The sequence below is a fragment of the Leptodactylus fuscus genome, chromosome 8, assembly GCF_031893055.1.
Source record: "Leptodactylus fuscus isolate aLepFus1 chromosome 8, aLepFus1.hap2, whole genome shotgun sequence".
Classification (NCBI taxonomy): domain Eukaryota; kingdom Metazoa; phylum Chordata; class Amphibia; order Anura; family Leptodactylidae; genus Leptodactylus; species Leptodactylus fuscus.
The window spans coordinates 9,677,740-9,699,322 of NC_134272.1; the positions used below are offsets into that span (position 1 = coordinate 9,677,740).

At 44.9% G+C, this 21,583-nt stretch overlaps 2 protein-coding genes across 2 annotated transcripts in view; one reads left to right on the forward strand and one right to left on the reverse strand.

The window, feature by feature from the left end:
* IFT140 (intraflagellar transport 140) overlaps window positions 1-21,583 on the forward strand; it is a 51,388-nt gene that overhangs the window by 14,731 nt on the left and 15,074 nt on the right. Inside the window, exons 15-18 of the mRNA XM_075286079.1 lie at window positions 1,336-1,454; window positions 2,054-2,216; window positions 2,474-2,605; window positions 6,918-7,120. Coding sequence (XP_075142180.1) covers window positions 1,336-1,454; window positions 2,054-2,216; window positions 2,474-2,605; window positions 6,918-7,120 — 617 coding nt within the window. The remainder of the gene's footprint in view (window positions 1-1,335; window positions 1,455-2,053; window positions 2,217-2,473; window positions 2,606-6,917; window positions 7,121-21,583) is intronic.
* TMEM204 (transmembrane protein 204) lies at window positions 10,524-20,921 on the reverse strand. Its single transcript, XM_075285617.1, has 3 exons — window positions 20,011-20,921; window positions 14,119-14,274; window positions 10,524-11,274 (listed from the first exon to the last, which is right to left on the reverse strand). The coding sequence occupies exons 1-3, from the start codon at window positions 20,270-20,272 to the stop codon at window positions 11,030-11,032; spliced, it is 663 nt and encodes a 220-aa protein (XP_075141718.1). The 5' UTR covers window positions 20,273-20,921; the 3' UTR covers window positions 10,524-11,029.

Genomic DNA, 21,583 nt, shown 5'->3' on the forward strand with positions numbered 1-21,583 from the left:
CTATAATCAGCTCCACAGAGGCCCCCACACAGTATAATCTGCTTCACATTGACACCACACAGTATAATCTGCTTCACAGTGACCCCCACACAGTATAATTTGCTGCACAGTGGCCCCTACACAGTATAATCTGCTGCACAGTGACACACACATACTACAATCACTTTAACAGTGGCCCCCACACAGTATAATCTGCTTCACAGTGGCCCCCACTCAATACAATCAGCTTCACAGTGGCCCCTACACAGTATAATCTGCTTCACAGTGGCCCCCACACAGTATATAATCTGCTCCACTGTGGCCCCTACACAGTACAATCAGCTCCACAGAGGCCTCCACACAGTATAATCTACTCCACTGTGACCCTACACAGTATAATCTGCTTCACAGTGGTCCCCACACAGTATAACCGGCTTTACAATGACCCCTACACAGTATAATCTTCACAGTGGTCCCCACACAGTACAGTCAGCTCCACAGTGGTCCCCACACAGTACAGTCAGCTCCACAGTGGCCCCCACACAGTACAATCTGCTGCACAGTGGCCTCCACACAGTACAATCAGATGGGTGCCCAATGAGAGGACTCTGAGTGCCACCTCTGGCACCCGTGCCATAGGTTCGCCATCACGGTCTTAGGCTATGTTTGCACACAGAAGTCATAATCTTCTGACCTCTATGACCCTACAAATCCTGATCCCAAACCAGTCCCATTTTTCCCTGTGTGAAGACTGTGTAATCTTGTAATTGTGTAAGATTGCACTTGTGGGTTTAAGGGGCTTCAAGTTAAAGTTTATCTTCCCAAAAATCTTATAATTTTTTTTTTTCGTTATTGACCCCATTTAGCAACATTTTTAGTGACCACTAGATGGCGATCAGTGTATGTAATGTCAGTAAAACTTCCTGTAAAGAAACCGATATTGATGAAGACGTCTTTAACGCATTGTTAAAATGGTTTGCACCTAGATGCTAGGGTAGGCCCTCACTTTATGGTTGGTGGAGGTTGGACCTGTGGACCCCCACGGAGAATAAAGAGGCCGCGATGTTGATGTCACTTTATTTCCCTGCACATTGTCCATCGAGCTGTGCAGGGAACTACAGCTAACCCCATTTATTTTAAGGGAGCCCTTCTGTAGTTCCTCTGCACAGTGGGGGGCCAAGAGCGCACAACACCAGATGAGCAATACACACCCTTTATTTTGAGGATGTGGGTCATGTTATGAGCTAGGAATACCCCTTACATAGGTTCTCTATATGTTACATTGATGACCTATCACAAACATCTACATAAAAACATTTCATCCCATGTCATTTAACCCTGTGTTTCTTTCTCCAGGCTGATGGTCACTTAGACTCCAAAATGTACTTCTACGATGTTGACTTGGACACCATATCCTTCTTTGATTTCTGGAATGGCCAAGCTGACCAACACGAGTCTCCATCCAATACTGAGACGTAAGAAATTCTGGGAGGGTTATGTACTGAGGCCTTGTCAGCTCCTTCATTGGATAGAGTCAGTATTAGTATACTGTGTATTAGTATAAAGACTACACGAGGGGTAAAGGCTTATTGTTGGTGCTGCATAGGTGTCAAGTGTGTGATCGCAACATATTGGATCATCTGTTATGGGTATAGGACGACATATAACCTAAATGAAAGTATAAAATTAGTATTAAAGGTTCTTTTATTTCCATTTTAGCCACAGGATAGTGAATAAGAACCTGATCCTTATGGGTGACCACAAGTTGCCCCAAGAGCCCCATGCTAATGGATTGCTGGTGAACACGCTCAATCCTTGCTTTATTCACTTATGGGGCTGAAAGTAAATGCGGCAATGGTCAAGCCTATGCAGCACTGTTCCATTCACTTAGAATATGTGGGGGGCATTTGCAGGCCCCAGTCTTGTGGAGGTTTGCTGTCGTATTTCCCCTTTCCTGTGGATACGAAATAAAAGTATTTTGTGAGATAACCTTGGTTGGAAAATGGCACACTACCTGTTATAAGATTCAATGTTGTTACCTGAAGTCATTTTTTCACCCATTTCATACCAACAGGAACCTTCCAGAAAGCACAAAGCTTCTTGACCGCATCCCCATTAGTCACTTCTGGGATCAAAGTGAACCACGGCTTCTAGTATGCGAGGCATTGCTGGCCGTCCCAAATTCAGTGCACCCATCACCAAAACACAACCAGGTTGTAGAAGTTCCACATGGAAAGGTAATCATTTCATATAATCTGTAGCAAAGGTGACAAAGGCGTAGGCTTACTTCTGTCTTATACAGGTGTGGACTATAGCTAGGATATGCCATCACTTTATGATTGGGGGGGGCTCTGACTTCTGCAGGTGAGAAGATGCAGAATTAACGCAATGCTGAAGCTTTTTTGTTCTCAGGATTGGTGGGGGGTCCCCGAGGTCCTAAAGTGTAAAAGCAAGTTCACACAGAGTTTAATAGCTCCGTTTTCTTTACTTACAGGAAGACGTCTTGGTTATGTCATTTTTCAGTACCCAGGAACATGGCCTACTGCTTCAGGAAAGCTTTCCACGGCCTGCGTCTTTCCAGTCTCTTCTTGGCATTGAAGTGCCACATTATTATTTTACGAGAAAGGTGAGTGTTTATTGTGTAAGACGATCACTGCTATCCAGGGATATTATATATATGATCTCACCTTTAAGAGGCCCTGTTAGTTTGTGCGTCTCTTGTCTATGATGCAATATTTAAAGACACACGTTTTCGTAACCTGTGGGTATTGGACTTGCCGCTAGGAAGCTGACGGTGGGCATGGTGTTTCATCTGGGTTTGTTGGCTTTGGTGTCATGTGCATTTTACTAATGTATGGATAGAGGGCGCCATGGAGCAGTACAGCTACAGAACCTATTGGTGAATTCTTTGTGAAGATGCAGGTGGTTATAAAGCACAAGAAAACTCATATGCATATGCTTTCCATGTGAGACTAGATGTACACCAATTTATATATAGGACTTAAAGGGGCTCTATGAGCAAAGTTCAGCCCTATGAGCCCCACATAAGGCTATTCAGGCACCGCTAATGGTATTTTAAAAGCGCCCCCCCCCATTATAAACTAAGACTGTAAAAACATATATGCAAATTATACTTACCGTGCACGGTGGGCGGTTCGTGCACTGTTGGACGTCATCTTCGGTCCCGCCTTCCTCTGGTATCTTCTTCCAGCGACGTCGGCTCTTGCTTCCCCACGCCTTCTTTTTCTTTTCTTACAGCTGGTTGGGTTTAAATCCCGCTCGTGCTCCGGCTCCGCCTCTGGAGCGCTACTATGCACGCTGCAGTGCCATTTTTGTTGTAGTTCTAAAGGGAACTGAGGATGCTTGGTATGCTCAGTTCCCCTTAGAACTACGCGAGCGTACTGCGCATGTGCATTACGGTCGCGAACTTCCATTATCAAAAATGGCACCGGAGCGTGCGCAGTAGCGCTACTGCGCACGCGTGTGATTTGGATGAAACCAGCCGGAAGAAACGAAGATGGAGGCGGGGAAGCAAGAGCCCAGGAGGACATCGCTGGAAGAAGACACCAGAGGAAGGCGGGACCGAAGATGACGTCCACTAGTGCACAGTAAGTATAATTTGCATATATGTTTATACGGACTTAATTTAAAACGGGGGGGGGGGGGGGATTAGCAGTGCCTTTTTAAAGGCTATTCAGGCATATGTGGGGCTCGTACGGCATCGTTTTCCTGATAGGGCCCCTTTAAATTGATTTGACTGTCCAGTCAGGAGTGTAAAATAATATTTAAAGGGATAATCACCAGTTACTTATTTTCCTCTGATCTTACTCCTTAGCTACATTTAGCTCAGTTCCATTAGAACATCGCTACAGTTTAGCTGCAGTGCTTGCAGGCAGTCACAGGTGGTCTGAGACACACCCCCTGTCTTATCATTGGTTCAGGCTGCTGCTCTCTGCCACCTCTGATTGGTTGCTGTGTATAAACACAAGATAGGTAGTTAATGCATGGAGAACTATTATACTACAGCGAGGGCAGAGTTATTATAGACAACACAACATAGCAGCAGTACAGATAGTGGACTTCGGGTTATTTAACCACAGTAAGGTGCAGGGTTACATTATTAAAGGGTTGGCTTTTTTTTTTTTTTTTTTTTTTTACTCTGCCCCGTAAAATAGGAAACCGTATGCACTTACCTCTTCTTTCATCTCGGAATCCAGCAGAGAGTCTTTTTTTGGGTCCTTGGTCTTTGTTTGGCTTCTGCTTCCACACAAGCACATCAGCCAATCAATGTCTCCATCTGACCAGAACAGAACTGCTTATTCACCAGTTGGCTCCCGTGTGGGCCAATGGTCAGGAAGACAGCAGACCCGAACGGAGACCCTCTATAGAATCCTGAACGGGCAGGAGAGTATATAGTGTGTATTATTTTAAACATTGATGGGTAAAAAAAATAAAGACTTGGAATTTTCCTTTAAAGAGAAAACCAACAGGACCTGCATTTTGTGTTTGTTTGTTTTTTCATGCCTTCAGTTTCTCGTCCACATGTCTGTCTGCTTCTTTCTTTATTTCCAGTGTTTATTTTGCGTGTTATATTTATTTTCTGTTTGTGTTTTTTGCCATTTGCCTTCAGTTGTTATTCCGGAGAGGCTGTGTTTATCAGCCAGTTGTAAGTATACAGATGTCCCATGACATGTTTGGTATTGTGTACCTAAATCTTTTAGTAACATTTGTATAGATTTTCTTTTATGTTACTGCGTTCCCATACATACAAGTGATGCATCACATGCAGCTTACTACAGGCACACCATATGAGCTTATTATCATTTAGCTGTCTCTCGTTTTGTTGTGGAGCTTTGCAAAAAAGCAGGGATTGGCTTCAGTCATATTTGCACTTTATTAAAGGGATCCTATCAGTCAGACACAATTTTTTGTAGGTACCACATCGGCTATTCTTCTCCTACCTTTCATCGTCTTCTCCACGCCGCCGTTCGCCTACAATCCTGTTTTTTCTCGGTATGTAAATTAGCTCTCTTGCAGCACTGTGAGCGGGCCCCAGCACTCAGACAGCACTGGGGGCGTCCCCAATGCTGCGAGAGAACTCTCTCCAGCGCCGCCTCCTCTTCTTCAGCAGCATCATCTTCACTCTCTTCTTCCGGCGATGGCTTGTAACTTCTAAGGCCTTGGGCAGAGCAGACTGCGCATGCCCACAGGCCAAGAGAAAATGGCCACTTGCACAGTATTGTAAGCGACCGTTTTCTTGTAGCTTGTGGGCATCCGTAGTCTGCTCTGCCCAAGGCCCGAGGCCTAGAAGTTACAAGCCACCGCCGGAAGAAGAGGCTGAAGATGATGCTGCTGAAGAAGAGGAGGCAGTGCTGGAGAGAGTTCTCTCGCAGCATTGGGGACGCCCCCAGTACTGTCTGAGCGCTGGGGCCCGCCCCCAGTGCTGCGAGAGAGCTAATTTAAATACCGGGATTGGAGGCGAATGGCGGCGCGGAGAAGACGACGAAAGGTAGGAGACTAATAGCCTTTCTTAAGGCTATTCCGACGTGGTACCTACAAAAAATTGTGTCTGACTGATAGGATCCCTTTAACGTATAGCTAGATGGGGACACGCTGCACTATAGAAAGCAATGTAAAGACACAGCTCCCTTACTCTGGAACACAGTGTAGCTATTAGAGCAGGACTCGGTAACATTCAGCAATCCAGTGATTGTGAGGTTGTAGTTAATGGTCTATGACGGGGTCTCAAGTTCAGCGAGACAAATGGGCTGCACATAGAAAAAGTTTGAAGTTAATGGGCTGCATTCCTTTCAGCTTCTTTACACTACAAAGGTATTGTTACAGTGGCCCCGTAGAGTTTATTGTCTTCCAGCGGTGTCCCCATATAGTTTATTTCTCCCCGAAATATCCTCTAGGTTGTATTACCTCACTGCTCCTGGGTGCGCTCTCTTTCCCTTTCTCCAGGCGCACATATAAGTCATAGCGGTGCACCTGGAGCAGGGGAAGAGGGTGGGAGGTGTCGGGAAACAGAGCTAAGTATGTGGCCTGCAAAATCGGGAAGCTTTAGAACTGTGTTGGGTTTTATTTCTACCTGCTGCAGGCCGCAGATGACAGCCTCAGGGGCCACATTTTTTGAGACTCCTAGTCTATGAGGACCAGCAAGGAAAATGCTGCTGTCAGGCAGCACAACAGAAGCAAATGACTTGTACAGTGTAATACTTGTTATAGCAGTCTGCTTGGATAAAACTGGATACATATCATCTATTGTTCCCTGTTATCAGCTGTCTGTGGTTAGGGAAAGACCAACTGTATTTCAGTGCAACATTACGTACATACATGTGAATTTTGTGAGTTTATTCCACCTTTGCAAACTGACATCCTAAAGCAGCACTCCTGACAACATTTATATAGGATAGGTCATCAGTAGAAGATTGTCAGGGTTTTGACACCCAGGCCACCCACCAATAAGCTGTGTGAAGAGACCGCAGTGTTCGGGTGAACACATTGTATAGCAGCCGTGCATGGTTTTGCAATCACTCGTTGAACCCCCTCAAATCTTTAGTTGGTTATCTGTCCTAAGGATAGTTCATAAATTTAAAAAAAAAAAAACGTGGACAGTTCCTTTAATGCCAAGGCTACACGATGACTATGGCTCCCCCAATTATGCAATACATATTTTTAGGATATCACAGTGCTCATGGCAGCTCATGAAAGTGGCTGTGGTTGTGTTGTGACTTACAAGCCGAGACACAATAATTGCAGAAATAAACTATGATGTGTAGAAGTTTTGTGATCATTGTGTCCTGATGGTGGCAATGTGGGAGTTGCAACACCCCCTGATTCACTTCCATTAGCTGCAATGCCCTGCAATCTGTGACCAGTGTTGTAAGATGCACATTTTGACCAGATGTGCTCACTGTGATATAATCCATTTACAGCCTGGTGAGGATGAGGATAAATCGGAAAATTCAGAAGCGGGCACACCACAGATCCCCAATATGGTGGCCAAGAAGCCACTGCGAGACTTCATTGGACTAGAGGACTGTGAGAAAGCAACACGAGATGCGTTGCTGAACTTCAGTTTCTTCCTCACTGTAGGAGACATGGATGAAGCCTTCAAGTCAATCAAGCTCATAAAGAGGTAGGATGAACCTTATATGTATATATACACTAGCTTCTGCCCGCGACGTCATCTGCAGGTTGTTGTTGGTGAATAGCCGCTAATAATTAGCCAAATGTGGATGGCGGTGATCTGGCTGCGTCCAACTGTTGGCTCTGCTACATCTGTGCATATGCGCAGCATCCCCAGCTGTCTGCACATCCGTATGGAGAGCAGAGCAAGCTGTGGTACCCGCGCTGCCTCAGCTCAGCTACATCGGGCAATTTGGATCACTGGGGTTGTCTTGTCTGAGTGTCCTAGCACTGTCTGTGTTAGACACGGCTGAATGGCTGCTGGTGAAATTTGACACAGTTCGCCCCCCCCCCCAGCAAAGTCCGAAGACCACATGCCCCTGTGTTATGCACACAAACTGCTAGCGCGCCGCCTCAGCTCTGCTACATCTACTGATTTTGAATACAGGACTTGTGTTGTGTGAGAGTGTCTGAGCAGCTTGTGTGTCAGACACTGCTGAACGGATGTTGCTGAAATGTACAACAGTTCTCCCACCTCCGAGGCAGAACAACAGATTCCCCGTCCTGCTCAGTGAAACTCTACAGCCGATATAGTCCTCTTGTCCAGACACAGTCTGTATGTTCTGTAGTCTCCTGATCTTCCATGAGACTCCATTTTCTTCAGCTGTCACACTGCCTGGCTCCCTCCTGTTTAGCTCCACCCTCCGCCCACCACATAGCGTGATCCTATTGGACGGCTGAACGGCCTGTGATGTCATCAAAGGTCCTAAAACGTAGTGTGTGTGTGTAAATTTGTGCTTAACGGTCATGTAGTGACGTCATTTACCGGGATAAAAAGTACCCTATGTTTTAATCGGGGTTCCTATCTATGTATGTGCCGAATTTCAGCCAAATCCGTTCAGCCGTTTTTGCGTGATTGAGTAACAAACATCCAAGCTTTAGTATATTATTAGTATAGTAAGCAATAGTAAGTAATATTAGTATAGTATTAGTAGGATAGGATAGGATAGGATTAGTAGGATAGGATATGATTAATAGGATAGGATAGGATACACCATTTACATGGAGGCTTCTTGAGATGCCCACTGAGCAATAGGAAGTAGTGTTCACTTATACAAGACCATTTACTTACAAGATGTGATATTTCCAAGCTCACATCTGGCACCAGGATATGCCGTGAAAAGTGATGGTGTATGACTTGTGTTGTATGACATCCATCTATGATCCGGAGGGGTGCGATGGTGGTGTAGTGCTGTGCACCCTTGCTATTTTTCCCCTTCACTGTACTGCCCACTGTGCAGGAAACTACAGCACAGCCTGATTCAAATGAATAGGTCAGCGGCAGAGCCAAGTGGTCAGGAAAAAACTAGGCCTGAACACAACTCTATACCAGTACTGTGTCCCCGTTATTTACAGGACTGATAGGGGTCCCAGAGATTAGACCCCAACTGATTAGAAAGTGATGGCATACTCTATCCCTAATAAAATGAACAAACCCCTCTATGAGGTCCGACCACTGTGCTTTACAGTCACCAGCACTACACCCCGGCCATTTCATATCCTCGCTTCTCTATTATTTTTTGTTTCAGAGCCACACGGTTGGCCATTTATAATTCTTGGCAGAGCAAACATGCGACAAAGTGAAACCGCACCTTTATAGAAATTGTAGGGCACCCTCTGGTCGGAAGTCCTAGGCATTTCCTAGCAATATTTTATCTGTGTCTATTATTAGACCGTCCCTTTAATATTTGTTTTTTTCTGCTGATGATCACTGTATGACAGGCGCACAGGTTATAGTCACATGGACGTCTTTTCTATGAGGATTTGACCATTTCATTTAAAGGGAACCCTCCTCACTGCGGACATCGATCCTACAGGAGACCGAGGCATCTCTCACTTGACAAAGGAAATCCACTCAAGCTGTGACTTCAGAGGGAAGTCCATACCATGGTGCAAATTGTCTCCTTAATAGAGATGTTTTCACAGCACTTAGGAAGTGCTCAGTAAATGATGAGTTGGAAAGGAAATAACTTTGGTTTGTATTGAGGATCTGGAGAGGATCGGAGGAAGAAAGAGGGAGAAAGTACAGATAGTAAGCGGTGTAAGCACCAGAGAACGCAACCAAAATCTTTTTCCTTCCTTCTTGACTTCTCTCTAGTTGACTATCATGGTGGCCAGTGTGTTTCCTATCCCAAGACACCCTAAAATAGGCAGTATAAGAAGCAGGACTTAGACTATCCATCTATGTCCTTCCTATGAAAGACTGCCATGTACTGCTACATGTCTGCATGACTGCTGTATTGGAATCCACTTACCCTCACGGTTCCCATATTATTGGGGTTATTTGTGATCAGTATATTTTTAGGATTAACTACTACTAGCTTCTGCCCGTGACGTCATCTGCGGGTTGTTGTTGGCAATGAGCCGCTAATAATTAGCCAAATGTGGTTGGCATTGATCCGCCTGCGTCCGACTGTTGGCTCTGCTACATCTGTGCATATGCGCAGCAGCCCCAGCCCCAGCTGTCTGCACATCCGTATGGAGAGCAGAGCAAGCTGTGGTACCGTGCTGCCTCAGCTTGGCTACATCAGGAAATTTGGATCTCAGGGGTTGTCTTGTCTGAGTGTCCTAGCTGCGTCTGTGTTAGACACGTCTGAATGGCTGCTGGTGAAATTTGACACAGTTTGCCCTTTTTTCCCCCCCAGCAAAGTCCGAAGACCACATGCCCCTGTGTTATGCACACAAACTGGTAGCGCGCTGCCTCAGCTCTGCTAAATCTGCTGATTTTAAATGCAGGGCTTGTGCTGTGTGAGAGTGTCTGAGCAGCTTGTGTGTTAGACACAGCTAAACGGATGTTGCTGAAATGTACAATAGTTCTCCCCCCTCCCCCATCTGAAGCAGAACAACAGATTCCCCGTCCTACTCACTGAAACTCTACAGCCAATATACTCCTCTTGTCCAGACACAGCCTGTATGTTCTGTACTCTCCTGATCTTCCATGAGACTCCATTTTCTTCGGCTGTCACACTGCCTGGCTCCCTCCTGTTTAGCTCCACCCACAAATTAGCGTGTAGCTCTGCCCACCACATAGCGTGATCCTATGGGACGGCTGAATGGCCTGTGATGACGTCATCAAAGGTCCTCAAACATAGTGTGTCTGTAAATTCGTGCTTAACGGTCATGTAATGACGTCATTTACCGGGATAAAAAGTAGCCTATGTTTTAATCGGGGTTCCTATCTATCTGTGTGCCAAATTTCAGCCAAATCCGTTCAGCCGTTTTTGCGTGATTGAGGAACAAACATCCAAGTAGGATAGGATTAGTAGGAAGGATAGGATAGAGTGTATTACATAGGCTGGTACAAAACTCCGTTAAATCAAACTTTTTTTTTTTTTTTCTTTTTACTTATAACGCCAAATGGTGATAAATAACAAAACATTACAATATATGGCTATAGGTTATTTTCATACATTAATAGGATATAACATTGGTCACTTTCTCGGCTCCTTATGCAGATCCTCCAATGCATAATACAGTGAATGAACCGTCGTCCAGTCTGTTCATTGTCCGCTAGGTTTATAAATGGAGAATCCTGAGCGACTTGGTCCTGTAAGGTTTATCTTCTCTTCTGTGGCTATTGTGAAGCTTTATGGTCCACCACAGGGTAGAGGAAAGGTCATGGCTACGGGGCAGTCTGTACTGCACAACATATGCATGGTGATGTATACATGACCATGTGGCAGGTTCTCCATATTGTATCCAGGCACATAAGTGAGAGCTCCGGCAATAGATAGACTGAAATAACAGAACAGACCCTTTATGTGCAACTATATGGCGTGATACTGATGTGTGCACGTGATACCTATGGATTTACACCACAATGTTGATCCGTATACCAGGTGAGGATTAGCAATGGCCGTCAGCAGGGAGATTCAACATAATCATTGTCCAGGCCTCTGCGTAAGCGACCAGTCAGGGTACGGCTGATGACGATGACTCGGGGCGCCATGCAGTCCTCCCGCCGGTGGAGAATGTTCCATATCAGAATAGCAGCTGCCAATGTCGCCAGTAGGCAAGCACCAATATCTAGGTAGCAGGACCAGGATAGAGTCGTGTGGGGTCCGATCCGGTAGAAGGTCACCAAACCTATAACCAGAACAAAACCTGAAAAAGAATGGGATCGCTTTTATTAGTGTATGGAGAAATGACCTTTAAGATTTTAAAGGCAAATCCATTTTTAGTATCTTCTAGGTCTGAGGTCACAAACCCACAGTTTCAACACTTGTATCATTTGGTAAAGCGGCTATAAGTTTGGGAGCTAGCACTCTATTGAAAATATGGAAGTCATTGTGATATCACAATTTTGTCTTATAGACAAATATAAATAATCAATAGCCAATGACTGGCTGTAGTGGTCATGTGGAGGTACATCATGTCGCCGCCATAGAAAAGTAAGCAAAGAGGGGGAGGGGGTCACCAGGGTGGCAGTTCTGGAGTTAGCAAAGAATTAACAGGTAAATCATGGTATGGGACTCTGTTGGTGAACTTCATGGTAGTAGGGGCGTCCTAGTCCAGTCCCCTTATTCGTCAACCATTCCAGGAGGTCTGGAGGTCTGGATCACATCTGTACAACACATTTGGTTTTTGTAATCATCCTGAAGTACTTCATTTCCCCAGTGGTGGCGCTGCTGGAAAATTGAACACTTATCACCAAGTTCACTCATAGAGTAAAAGTGATCGCTGGGATCCAAAATAGTGGGACAGTCTGTGGTCAGCGTCGTGTCAGGAGACCATTCCAACAAAGATGGGACTGCCCAAATTTTATACATATTTCCTTATTTGTGGGGTTCTATACTATCTTTATTGGGGGGGGTAGGTTTTTTTAATATATAATTATTATTATTATTATGATTCTAAAAAAATTTGGGGGGGAAATTGTTATTAATATTTGTTTATTTTTAGAGATGAGCGATTAGTATTCGATCGAGTAGGTATTCGATAGAATACTACGGTATTTGAAATACTCATACTCGTATTTTGCATCTCTATTGTGTATGGTTGTATACTTTGTTTGAAAATTTAATAAAAATTACAGTTGGAAAAGAAATACTCGTACTCGATCGAATACTACTCGCTATGCACAGTAAAGATTCAATTCAGAACCAGCATTGATTGGCCGAATGCTATACAGTGTACAGCATTCAGCCAATCAACGCTGGTTCTTCCGGAGGCTCGTCTGTGAGGAGGCGGAGTCTAAGATCGGACCACAGCAGTCTCCATTGTGGTCCGCTCTTAGACTCCGCCTCCTCACAGACGAGCCTCCAGCAGAACCAGCGTTGATTGGCCGAATGCTGTATACTGTATAGCATTTGGCCAATCAATGCTGGCCAATGGATTCCTATGAGAAAAAGTCAGCTCCCGCATAACCGCAAGCTGCCAGCTCTCCCGACTAGCAAGGACGAGCCTTCTGCAGAACCAGCATTGATTGGCCGAATGCTATACACTGTCAATCAATGCTGGTTCTGCAGGACGAATAAGTTCACATTAGCGCTTGCCTCTCATCCACAGGAGGAGACCAACGAATAGAATATCAGCGCAACTGCAAGCGCTGTGCTGTTAAAGCGCACGGACCCGTTATAGTCTATGGGGTCCGTGCGCTTTAACTGCACAGCGCTCCTCCTAAACACTCTCCTCCTGCTACTCGTGGACTTGGTGACTCTCCTTTAGTCTTATAGTGGTTTCCCCTGAAACGAGCATTTTTTCCCATAGACTGTAATGGGATTCGATATTCGATCGAGTAATCGAATATTGAGGCTCTACTCCAAACAAATATCGAATCTCGAATATTTCGCTCATCTCTATTTATTATGTAATGTTTTTATTCCTCTTCCATTACCAGCTGCCAGTACGATAGATATATAATGTATATACTGGACTGCAGCAATGCTGTCCCCGTCAGGCCTAGCCGCCAGTAGCAGGACGCATCCGAGGCTTTCTCTGCCGCTGCGGCCGCTGTCCTTCTGCCTGTTTTGAATGGGAAGGAAGCTGAGTGTGTTGTTATTTAGTCTCTCATGGCACACAGCGGCATGCGCACTCCCCAGCTATATTTAGCCTCCCCTAGCTTCCTTTTTTTGTGCTGCAGTCTGCTCTGTACACTGGGCGAAGGGACAGAGACTGAAGGGCGCCAGGATGTCCCCTCACAGGAGGAGGAAATGCCTGTTACTACCTGTTATGCAAACTGGGCCTTGAAAGCTCGGGACATGAAATATTGAAAGGGGGGGGCCTTGGAAGAGAAAAATTGTCGAGGAAGCAGCTTAAAGGGGTAGTCCCGCAGCATGCCATAGTGAGATCATGGAAAATTCTTTGTTGTATAACCTATTAGGCCTGTGATCGCCGTGCAGGTGTTCACAGGCTTTATGTCAGGGCATTTAGTGGAACATCATCTGCTTAGTTTTCTGGGATTTTTTTTGCTCATACAGTAATGTGCAAAGGTTTTAGGCAGGTGTGGTAAGGTATCTCAGAGTAAGAACGCTATCAGAAATAGAAGGGTTAATCGTTTATTTTTGTCAATTAGACTGAAGTGAAAGAAGAAAAGAGAAATGTAAATCCCACCAATATTTGGGGTGACCTTTGCCCTCCTGAGTTTCTTTGGTTGGACATAGGTAGCTCTAGTTTGGCTGATATACCTAGTCATGTTTCAAGGCTCTTCAATGGCTCGGACATTGACTCACAGGGCAACTACTTAGAGTTATATAGATGGAACATTGTCTTCCTTCTACACCAGCTGGATCTCCTCAAGGACCATTACCCATCAAAAACAACTTTTGGGATTCAGTTGTGGAATGTTTTTATGGATTTCTTGCCATTTTGACCCATCGGCTTCTATTGCCGCAGCCCTGCATGTTTCTATCTGCTATGTTAATACAAAAAATCCACCAGCAACCAATGGACAATGGACTCTACTGGACGTTCCCATAGACCTGCCTATTTTTTTCACATTGTACTTACTTGCAAGTTGAAAAACGGCAGCTATGGCTTCTTCCCACCACTGAGAATCCTGGGTAATAATGGGCAGCTCCACTAGACCCATGAGGAAGATGAGCTGACCGGCCGTCAGGGCCACCGTCGCTATCAGATTGCACGCCCTCATCATGTCAAACTGCACTGTAAAAGGAGAGCGAACAGGAAACGTCAGGGCACTACACCCATTTTATGTTTACACAATTTTCTTCATTTAGACCCAAAAATAGATTTCTGCAAAGAAGCAAATTCAGGGAGAGACCGGCTAAAATAGTCTTGCTAAAAGCCAAGATAAATGGAACGACGGAGCCAGGAGGCGCGTTGCTCACTCGCTGTACGATAGGCAGTGACAGGTTTTGGTCCCATTGAAATTTGTGACACAAAAACCCAGCACTACAAATGTGCGGCGAGTCAAAGAAAGCTGTGGCTATCTCCAGCTATTGGAAGGAAGCAATCTTAGTGTTTGAGCCTTTAATCTCGGCCTAAGGAGCCCCTTTCAGGTCCCCGCAAAGACTCTTACCCAGACAAACCAGAAGTCTACTCTGCACTGATGATGGGAAGTCACCCCGAAACAGCTGTCTGCAGATGACTGTCTGGTTTGGCTTGTGTCATACCTGGGTCCCAAGACATGACGAGCATTGACTTGCGGCCTTGGTGGCGTGTGAGGTGTAGCTTTCTCTTATTTTGAGCTAACTTGCTTGCGTTAAAAGGATCCTATCGTTGGATACCCTTTTTTTCGCGATAACACATAGGAATAGCCTTAAGAAAGTCTATTCTTCTCCTACCTTTAGATGTCTTCTCCGGGCCGCCGTTCAGTAGAAATCCGGGTTTTCTTCGGTATGCAAATGAGTTCTCTCACAGCACTGAGGGCGGGCCCCAGCGCTCAAACAGCACTGGGAGTGTCCCCAATGTTGCAAGAGGACTCTCCAGCACCACCTCCATCTTCTTCAGGAGCGGCCTAACCCTGCGTCTTCTGAGACTGACTTAGCTAGCAAAGAAGGAGACCCCCGATGTTCATGGAAAATCCCTTTAAGAGTTTATATACTGGAGGGGTTTTTTGGGGGTGGGGGGCGAATGTGTTTAATGAGTTATGTAATAAGGCTGAAAAGGAGTCTGAAATCGGAATTAAGTTACATTTTGGGAACATGAAAATATTTTCTTTTGCCCCCAGACAACCCCTTTAAGTCCCTGTGTAAGAGTAGTGTATGTCAGCGCCTCCTCACTACTGTGTGTATGGATGTTATGGCGTTCTGCTATGGTAACTTCTACTATTAAGGATCTCCGTACATTACACTCGCAGTCTTTGTGTGATATGCACATGCTGTTCTGTATCCTGCACATGTGCTTGTGGATATCCTGTCCAGCACTACTTACTCTATGTTTTACTGGTCTGTATTGTCACCCAGAGCTGCGCTCACTATTCTGCTCACTGTTCTAACCCCTAAACGCACACATTTTTTCATTGTCAATTTACTTTTTTCAGATCCATCTTCCAAGGCCGTAACTTACGTACCTCTCAGTCCACACAGTCATAAGGAGCCTTGTTTCTTGTGGGGTGAGCTGTAGTTTCTGATGGGACTATTTTAGGGGTACAAGTACATTTTTGATTACTTTTGTATTTAATTTTTTACCAAAAGGAGAACCAATGGAGTTGTAGAGCGCTGGGTAACATGATGTCCTAGGAAGAGGAGGTGATGGTAGGTGCGAGTAGTCTTATGGGTAGATATGGTGGAACAAGCGCCTTCTTCAAGTTAAGAAACACATCCATATGTAGTGCAGGTAGACCTCCGATGCCACACCAGTGAGATGACCTAGGACTTATAGGTCCAACTGTAGATCGAAATAAATCTGCATATGACGTCTTGTTTAGCAGCGCTCTACCGCCACATTTGTTCTCCTTATGGTTTCCATTACAGGATACCGTAGACCCATTTGGTCTCAAGTCCTGGGAAAAGCAGCGGCTTAAAGACGTATTTTCATTCGTCATCAGATAAGCAGCTGATATTAGACCTTCTGTACTTTACATCACTGAAATGACTACTATAAGGAGCCGGTTCCATAATAGTTCAATAGTTCAGACCTATAAAGTCATGGTTTTTGCTTTGCAAGGACGTAAAATTGATGAGATATCATTAGGATAGATCAGTATCCAATCGGCAGGGACTGACTCTCTACATTATTCGGCAACAGTCAGAATCCCACCAATTTTATACCCATTGCCTGTCCTATTGATCCTAAAGTCATGGGATAGTCGGATCCCCCTGTATCTTGTCTTGATCCCCCTGTGTACTGGGGTGAGCTACACCTAATGCCTCCTTATAAATCGGCTGCATTTCTGACCGTCTGCGTGAAGAGACTGGCGTAGACTTGTGCTAAGCCAATTTCTGATGTCAATTTTAGTCACTATTCTGTGTTGCGTCGGCCATGTCCCCTTCTAGGAATTCAGAAGAGAGGTAAGGGCAGCAGAAAAAGGTAAAAATCAAGTCAGAAACAGGCTCAGTCAAGTCTATTGCTCCATAGCAGACTCCATACGGCTGTGATTAGGCCTGTCAGCAGACTTCAGACTGTGTTGCAACCTGTCAGCAGACTACAGTAGCCTGTATTATGCTGAGGGACTTAGAGATCCTCCTCCCTGTTCTACATCTTGGATCTTTAGGTGATATCATAGAAACACCATGCAGCTGCTATGTGGCCCTTTGAGAGAAGGGGGGCCCAGTCCATCCATTTGACTACTGAGCTCTGGACTTTACAGACAAACTACATTATTGGCAAGCCAAGTCTAGGGATTGGCAAACACCAGCCCCTGCGTCCTCAATGTCAAAACTGTGCCCCCTAGAGGGTGTATGCCCCAGCCGTGATATATTCATGTTGCATTATAGATTTGATCTGCTTTAGCTATTTGGGGGTTCCAGTGGGATCACTGAAGTCTGCACACTGCCATAGACACTGACTAATCCCGGGGCAGCGGTCACACATGTTATAAAGCACAGTATAGCAGATTGTTAGAGAGTTGGCTTTGTGCGCTGGCACACTATCCTGTAACATGCACTTTACAAAGCTGCGCACTGTGTAACACACGGCTTTCTACATGTGGTATTTGACCTTTGGGGGAGCAGCGGAGGGGGAAGGAAAGTGAATGATGAATGTTTTATTACCAGTGACCTAATGCATGCTGTGCATTTTCTGCGTAACCCTTTCCTTGCTGGTGAGAAGCGCATCCCATGACAGCTCGCTTTCTTCTTGCTAGCGGAAGGGGTTAATATCCTAACCCCCCTATTACGCTGAGGAATAGGCCTCATTCTTGGATGGAAGAATCCAACCGTGGAGTTTTATATTCTTAACTTTGACGCCTTCCTAGACTTTTCCTTTTTTTCCAGTTTTTTATGTTGTTGCAGGGTTTAGCGTGACGTTCTGGTTATCGCCCTAAAACATAACACGGACGTATTAAACCAGCGTCGCACTAATATGTGAATGAAATATCATTTTTTTTGTAAAAACCAGGCTCACGGAGAGACAGGAGAATGCAGGGCCTAGGGATTTCTGGGAGGTTTCGGTGAGTTGCGACTAAAGGCGGTATTTGGAGAGGAGTTTGCGTCAGCCTTCCACCTCAGATTCCGCTCCAAATTCCATCCCTGTGTCGAAAAGTAGAGCGTCAGCTTTCCGCCATGGCCTCAGGTACATTGCAACGAATAAGCCTGAGTTCTGTTCATTCATAATTCCCTATTGGGTTGCATACATTTTTTTTCTGGACATCCCCTTTAAGTTTTTGTCACAGGGCCCACTTTCTATAGGCAGAGGAATGAAGCGCGTTGTGGCAGCCTTAGCAATCAATGGGCGTCCATAGACTGCGGTGGTCCACCTCGCTGAGGCCCACTCTTTATACAATGACATGGATTCTTACTGATATTTGTCACATCTTAAGTGAGGTTTATAAGATTTGCAGCTGAAAACTGTGAAGTGGTTGTGTGGAATACAAAGGCCGCTTCTTAAAGCCCTACAAAGCCCTATTAGATTGGGGCGTCCAGGTCAGGACCGTACCGTATAAACCATAGCGGCCTGACGTGTGACACTGACTCCACGTGGATGCAACTTGTAATGATTTGTGTCTCCTGCGGTGGCGCTGTGGACCAGAGTTGAATGCTTGCTGCCAGGTTACCCCATAAATTACAGGTGATCACCGGGCGTCTCGGCAGGAGGCGACATTGTGATATTATTGGAGACTGGACTAGAGTTACAGGGTGACATGTTATAGAGAAATATAAGATCACTGTGTAGTGATAGTGAATATGGGGGTGCTCCAATGACCCGATAGTCACCAGAATTGTGTCCCTGTTCTGTTCCTCGGTGCAACTCGTGATCTTAATATAGGCCAAAAGTCCGTGTCTGTGGGTGTAGCGTATACATAGGGTATACTGCATGTATATACCACTGGTATAAATGGCTGCTCAACAATTCTAACACTGAAGGAAGATTTATCAAAATAGGGGGAAAATGGAAATTATAGCTTGTAATATGCAGATATTGGGACTTCAAGTGGTGATAGATAGATAGATAGATAGATAGATAGATAGATAGACAGACAGGAGATAGATAGGAGATAGATAGATAGATAGATAGATAGATAGATAGATAGATAGATAGATAGATAGATAGGAGATAGATAGATAGACAGATAGCTAGATAGATAGACAGGAGATAGATAGGAGATAGATAGATAGATAGATAGATAGATAGATAGATAGATAGATAGATACAAGAGATAAGGATATACGTATGTTATTATGTAATATCTTTACAGAATTAATTTCTATGAGTAACCAGAAGATAAGTTGGCGATGTTGCTTTCACCTCCCTCAATGTGAACTTGACCATGTCAGTAGATGTCGTCGCCTCTCAGATCCCACTTACCGTATCTCTTAGGACAAGTCCGTGCCTTTGGCTGTGACACTTCAATACTCTACAGGTCTACAACTTTCCAGGAACTTTCCATTCAGGGAAATGTAGAAATGTGAATGAGATGTTTCACCGATGCTGACATGAATGATATCGCCCTAATACATTACTATACCTCAGACTGAATAATACCGTACTATACCTCAGACTGAATAATACCGTACTATACCTCAGACTGAATAATACATTACTATACCTCAGACTGAATAATACCGTACTATACCTCAGACTGAATAATACCGTACTATACCTCAGACTGTATAATACCGTACTATACCTCAGACTGAATAATACCGTACTATACCTCAGACTGAATAATACCGTACTATACCTCAGACTGTATAATACCGTACTATACCTCAGACTGAATAATACCGTACTATACCTCAGACTGTAAAATACCGTACTATTCCTCAGACTGAATAATACATTACTATACCTCAGACTGAATAATACCGTACTATACCTCAGACTGTAAAATACCGTACTATTCCTCAGACTGAATAATACCGTACTATATATTAGGCTGAATAATACCGTACTATACCTCAGACTGAATAATATCGTACTATATATTAGGCTGAATAATACCGCACTATATATCAGGCTGAATAATACCGTACTATACCTCAGACTGAATAATACCGTACTATACCTCAGACTGTATATTTCTATACCTCACCTTTCACCTGTAGTTAAGCCTGACTTGTAGACATAACCATGAGAAACTGCTCCCATCAGTCCAAGGGTTTATTTTGGATATTTTTGCTATCTCTACAGCCTCTTCAGTACAGACACCTATTATATATACAACCACTGTACGGTAGAGCGGTGTTTGCACTTTCTATGATATGACATTGATATGTTATAGATTGATGGGGACATGAGGCGCACATATAATAATATAATATTCACACTTATACTTACACTTGACCGTGTTCCGGGATTCTTGTAAGCCGGATGGCTCAGACCCCCAACCAATCGATTGGCATACCCTTTCATCTCCTTGTCCCGGCCTGGTGTTTATTCCTCTGCCAGCCAAGCACATCTTCCAGAGACCAACGCTGCGCTTGCGCCCTTCCTCCATTGTTTGGTATACCCAGTTTGGGGTGAAGGCAGCCACATTGTTGAGGATCAGTGATACCAACGCTACCGCCACAGCCGCAGCCACTAGTTTTTGCATGCCCATCGCCACTTAAATGGGGCGAGCCCTGCTGCACCGTACAGGGTCAGGAGCTGCTAGAGGACATCTCCGCTCATTTTGAGAGGTATAAGCCCCCCAGAAATGGCGTAGCTGGGCAGGCCGGCTTGGAAGTCCCATGAAAGGGGGATGTGAAGTAAAGAATCCCAAGAAGTTTCTGTCTCCTCTTTATCCACACTCTTGCAAGGCAACCCCCACCTCCTGCCCTCGGAGATGCAACAGCATTCCCGTCTGGACCCCACCAAGCAAAGAGCCCCCACGAATGGTGGAAATCAGACTCTCTTCTTCCCACGCTCAGAGAAGACAGATGTGTTCCAGATGTGGCTCCTCTCGGTCCACTCACAACTAAAGTGGGCGGCAGGCAGGAGTCACTTAAGCAGCAACCGTTTCCATATTCGACAGGAATAGTGAACCCTCCGCAGATTTCAAGGGAGAAAGCGAATTTCAGGAGCAGAAAGCAGAGTTTGTCCTTGTAGCAGCAGCAGCCGGAGGATGGACGCTCAGCCAGAGCTCGATAGTGTGTGTGTGCAAGCCATGCAAGTCAGCCAGGGGATGGGGAGGCAGCAGCTGATAGGAAGTTTTTGTTTTACGGATATATATATTTTTGGCATGGGATTTTGTTAATTTGTTTCCTAACTGTCTCTCTCCGAGCAGAGGAAATGGTTGTTTTTTTGTCGCTGTGTTTCCCACCCCCCTTTCCTCCCAGTATCACCCCTCCTCATCGGAGAGTTTTGGTCAAGCTTTGGGTGTAGATAGATATTCTGCAAAGAACCTCAAAGCAGGATGCATTTCCTGGAAGGCAGAGTTTTCCCTGTCCAAAGCCCAATATACCTCCCCCCCCCCCCCTCCCAAATCTGTATATTATGTATTCATCTTCTTATGAGAGGCAGAGCTGGTGGGTAGAAAAGGCTCCGACCTCCCCTCAAAGTCATAAGGAAAGCATTACTGAGCAATGTTCTCTTCATCTAAATAGACTAGAACCGTGAGCAGCTCACAATACAGGATAATACACACAGTGATGTCACAGGACAGGATAATACACACAGTGATGTCACAGTACAGGATAATACACACAGTGATGTCACAGGACAGGATAATACACACAGTGATGTCACAGTACAGGATAATACACACAGTGATGTCACAGTACAGAGATAATACACACAGTGATGTCACAGTACAGGGATAATACACACAGTGATGTCACAGTACAGAGATAATACACACAGTGATGTCACAGTACAGAGATAATACACACAGTGATGTCACAGTACAGGATAATACACACAGTGATGTCAC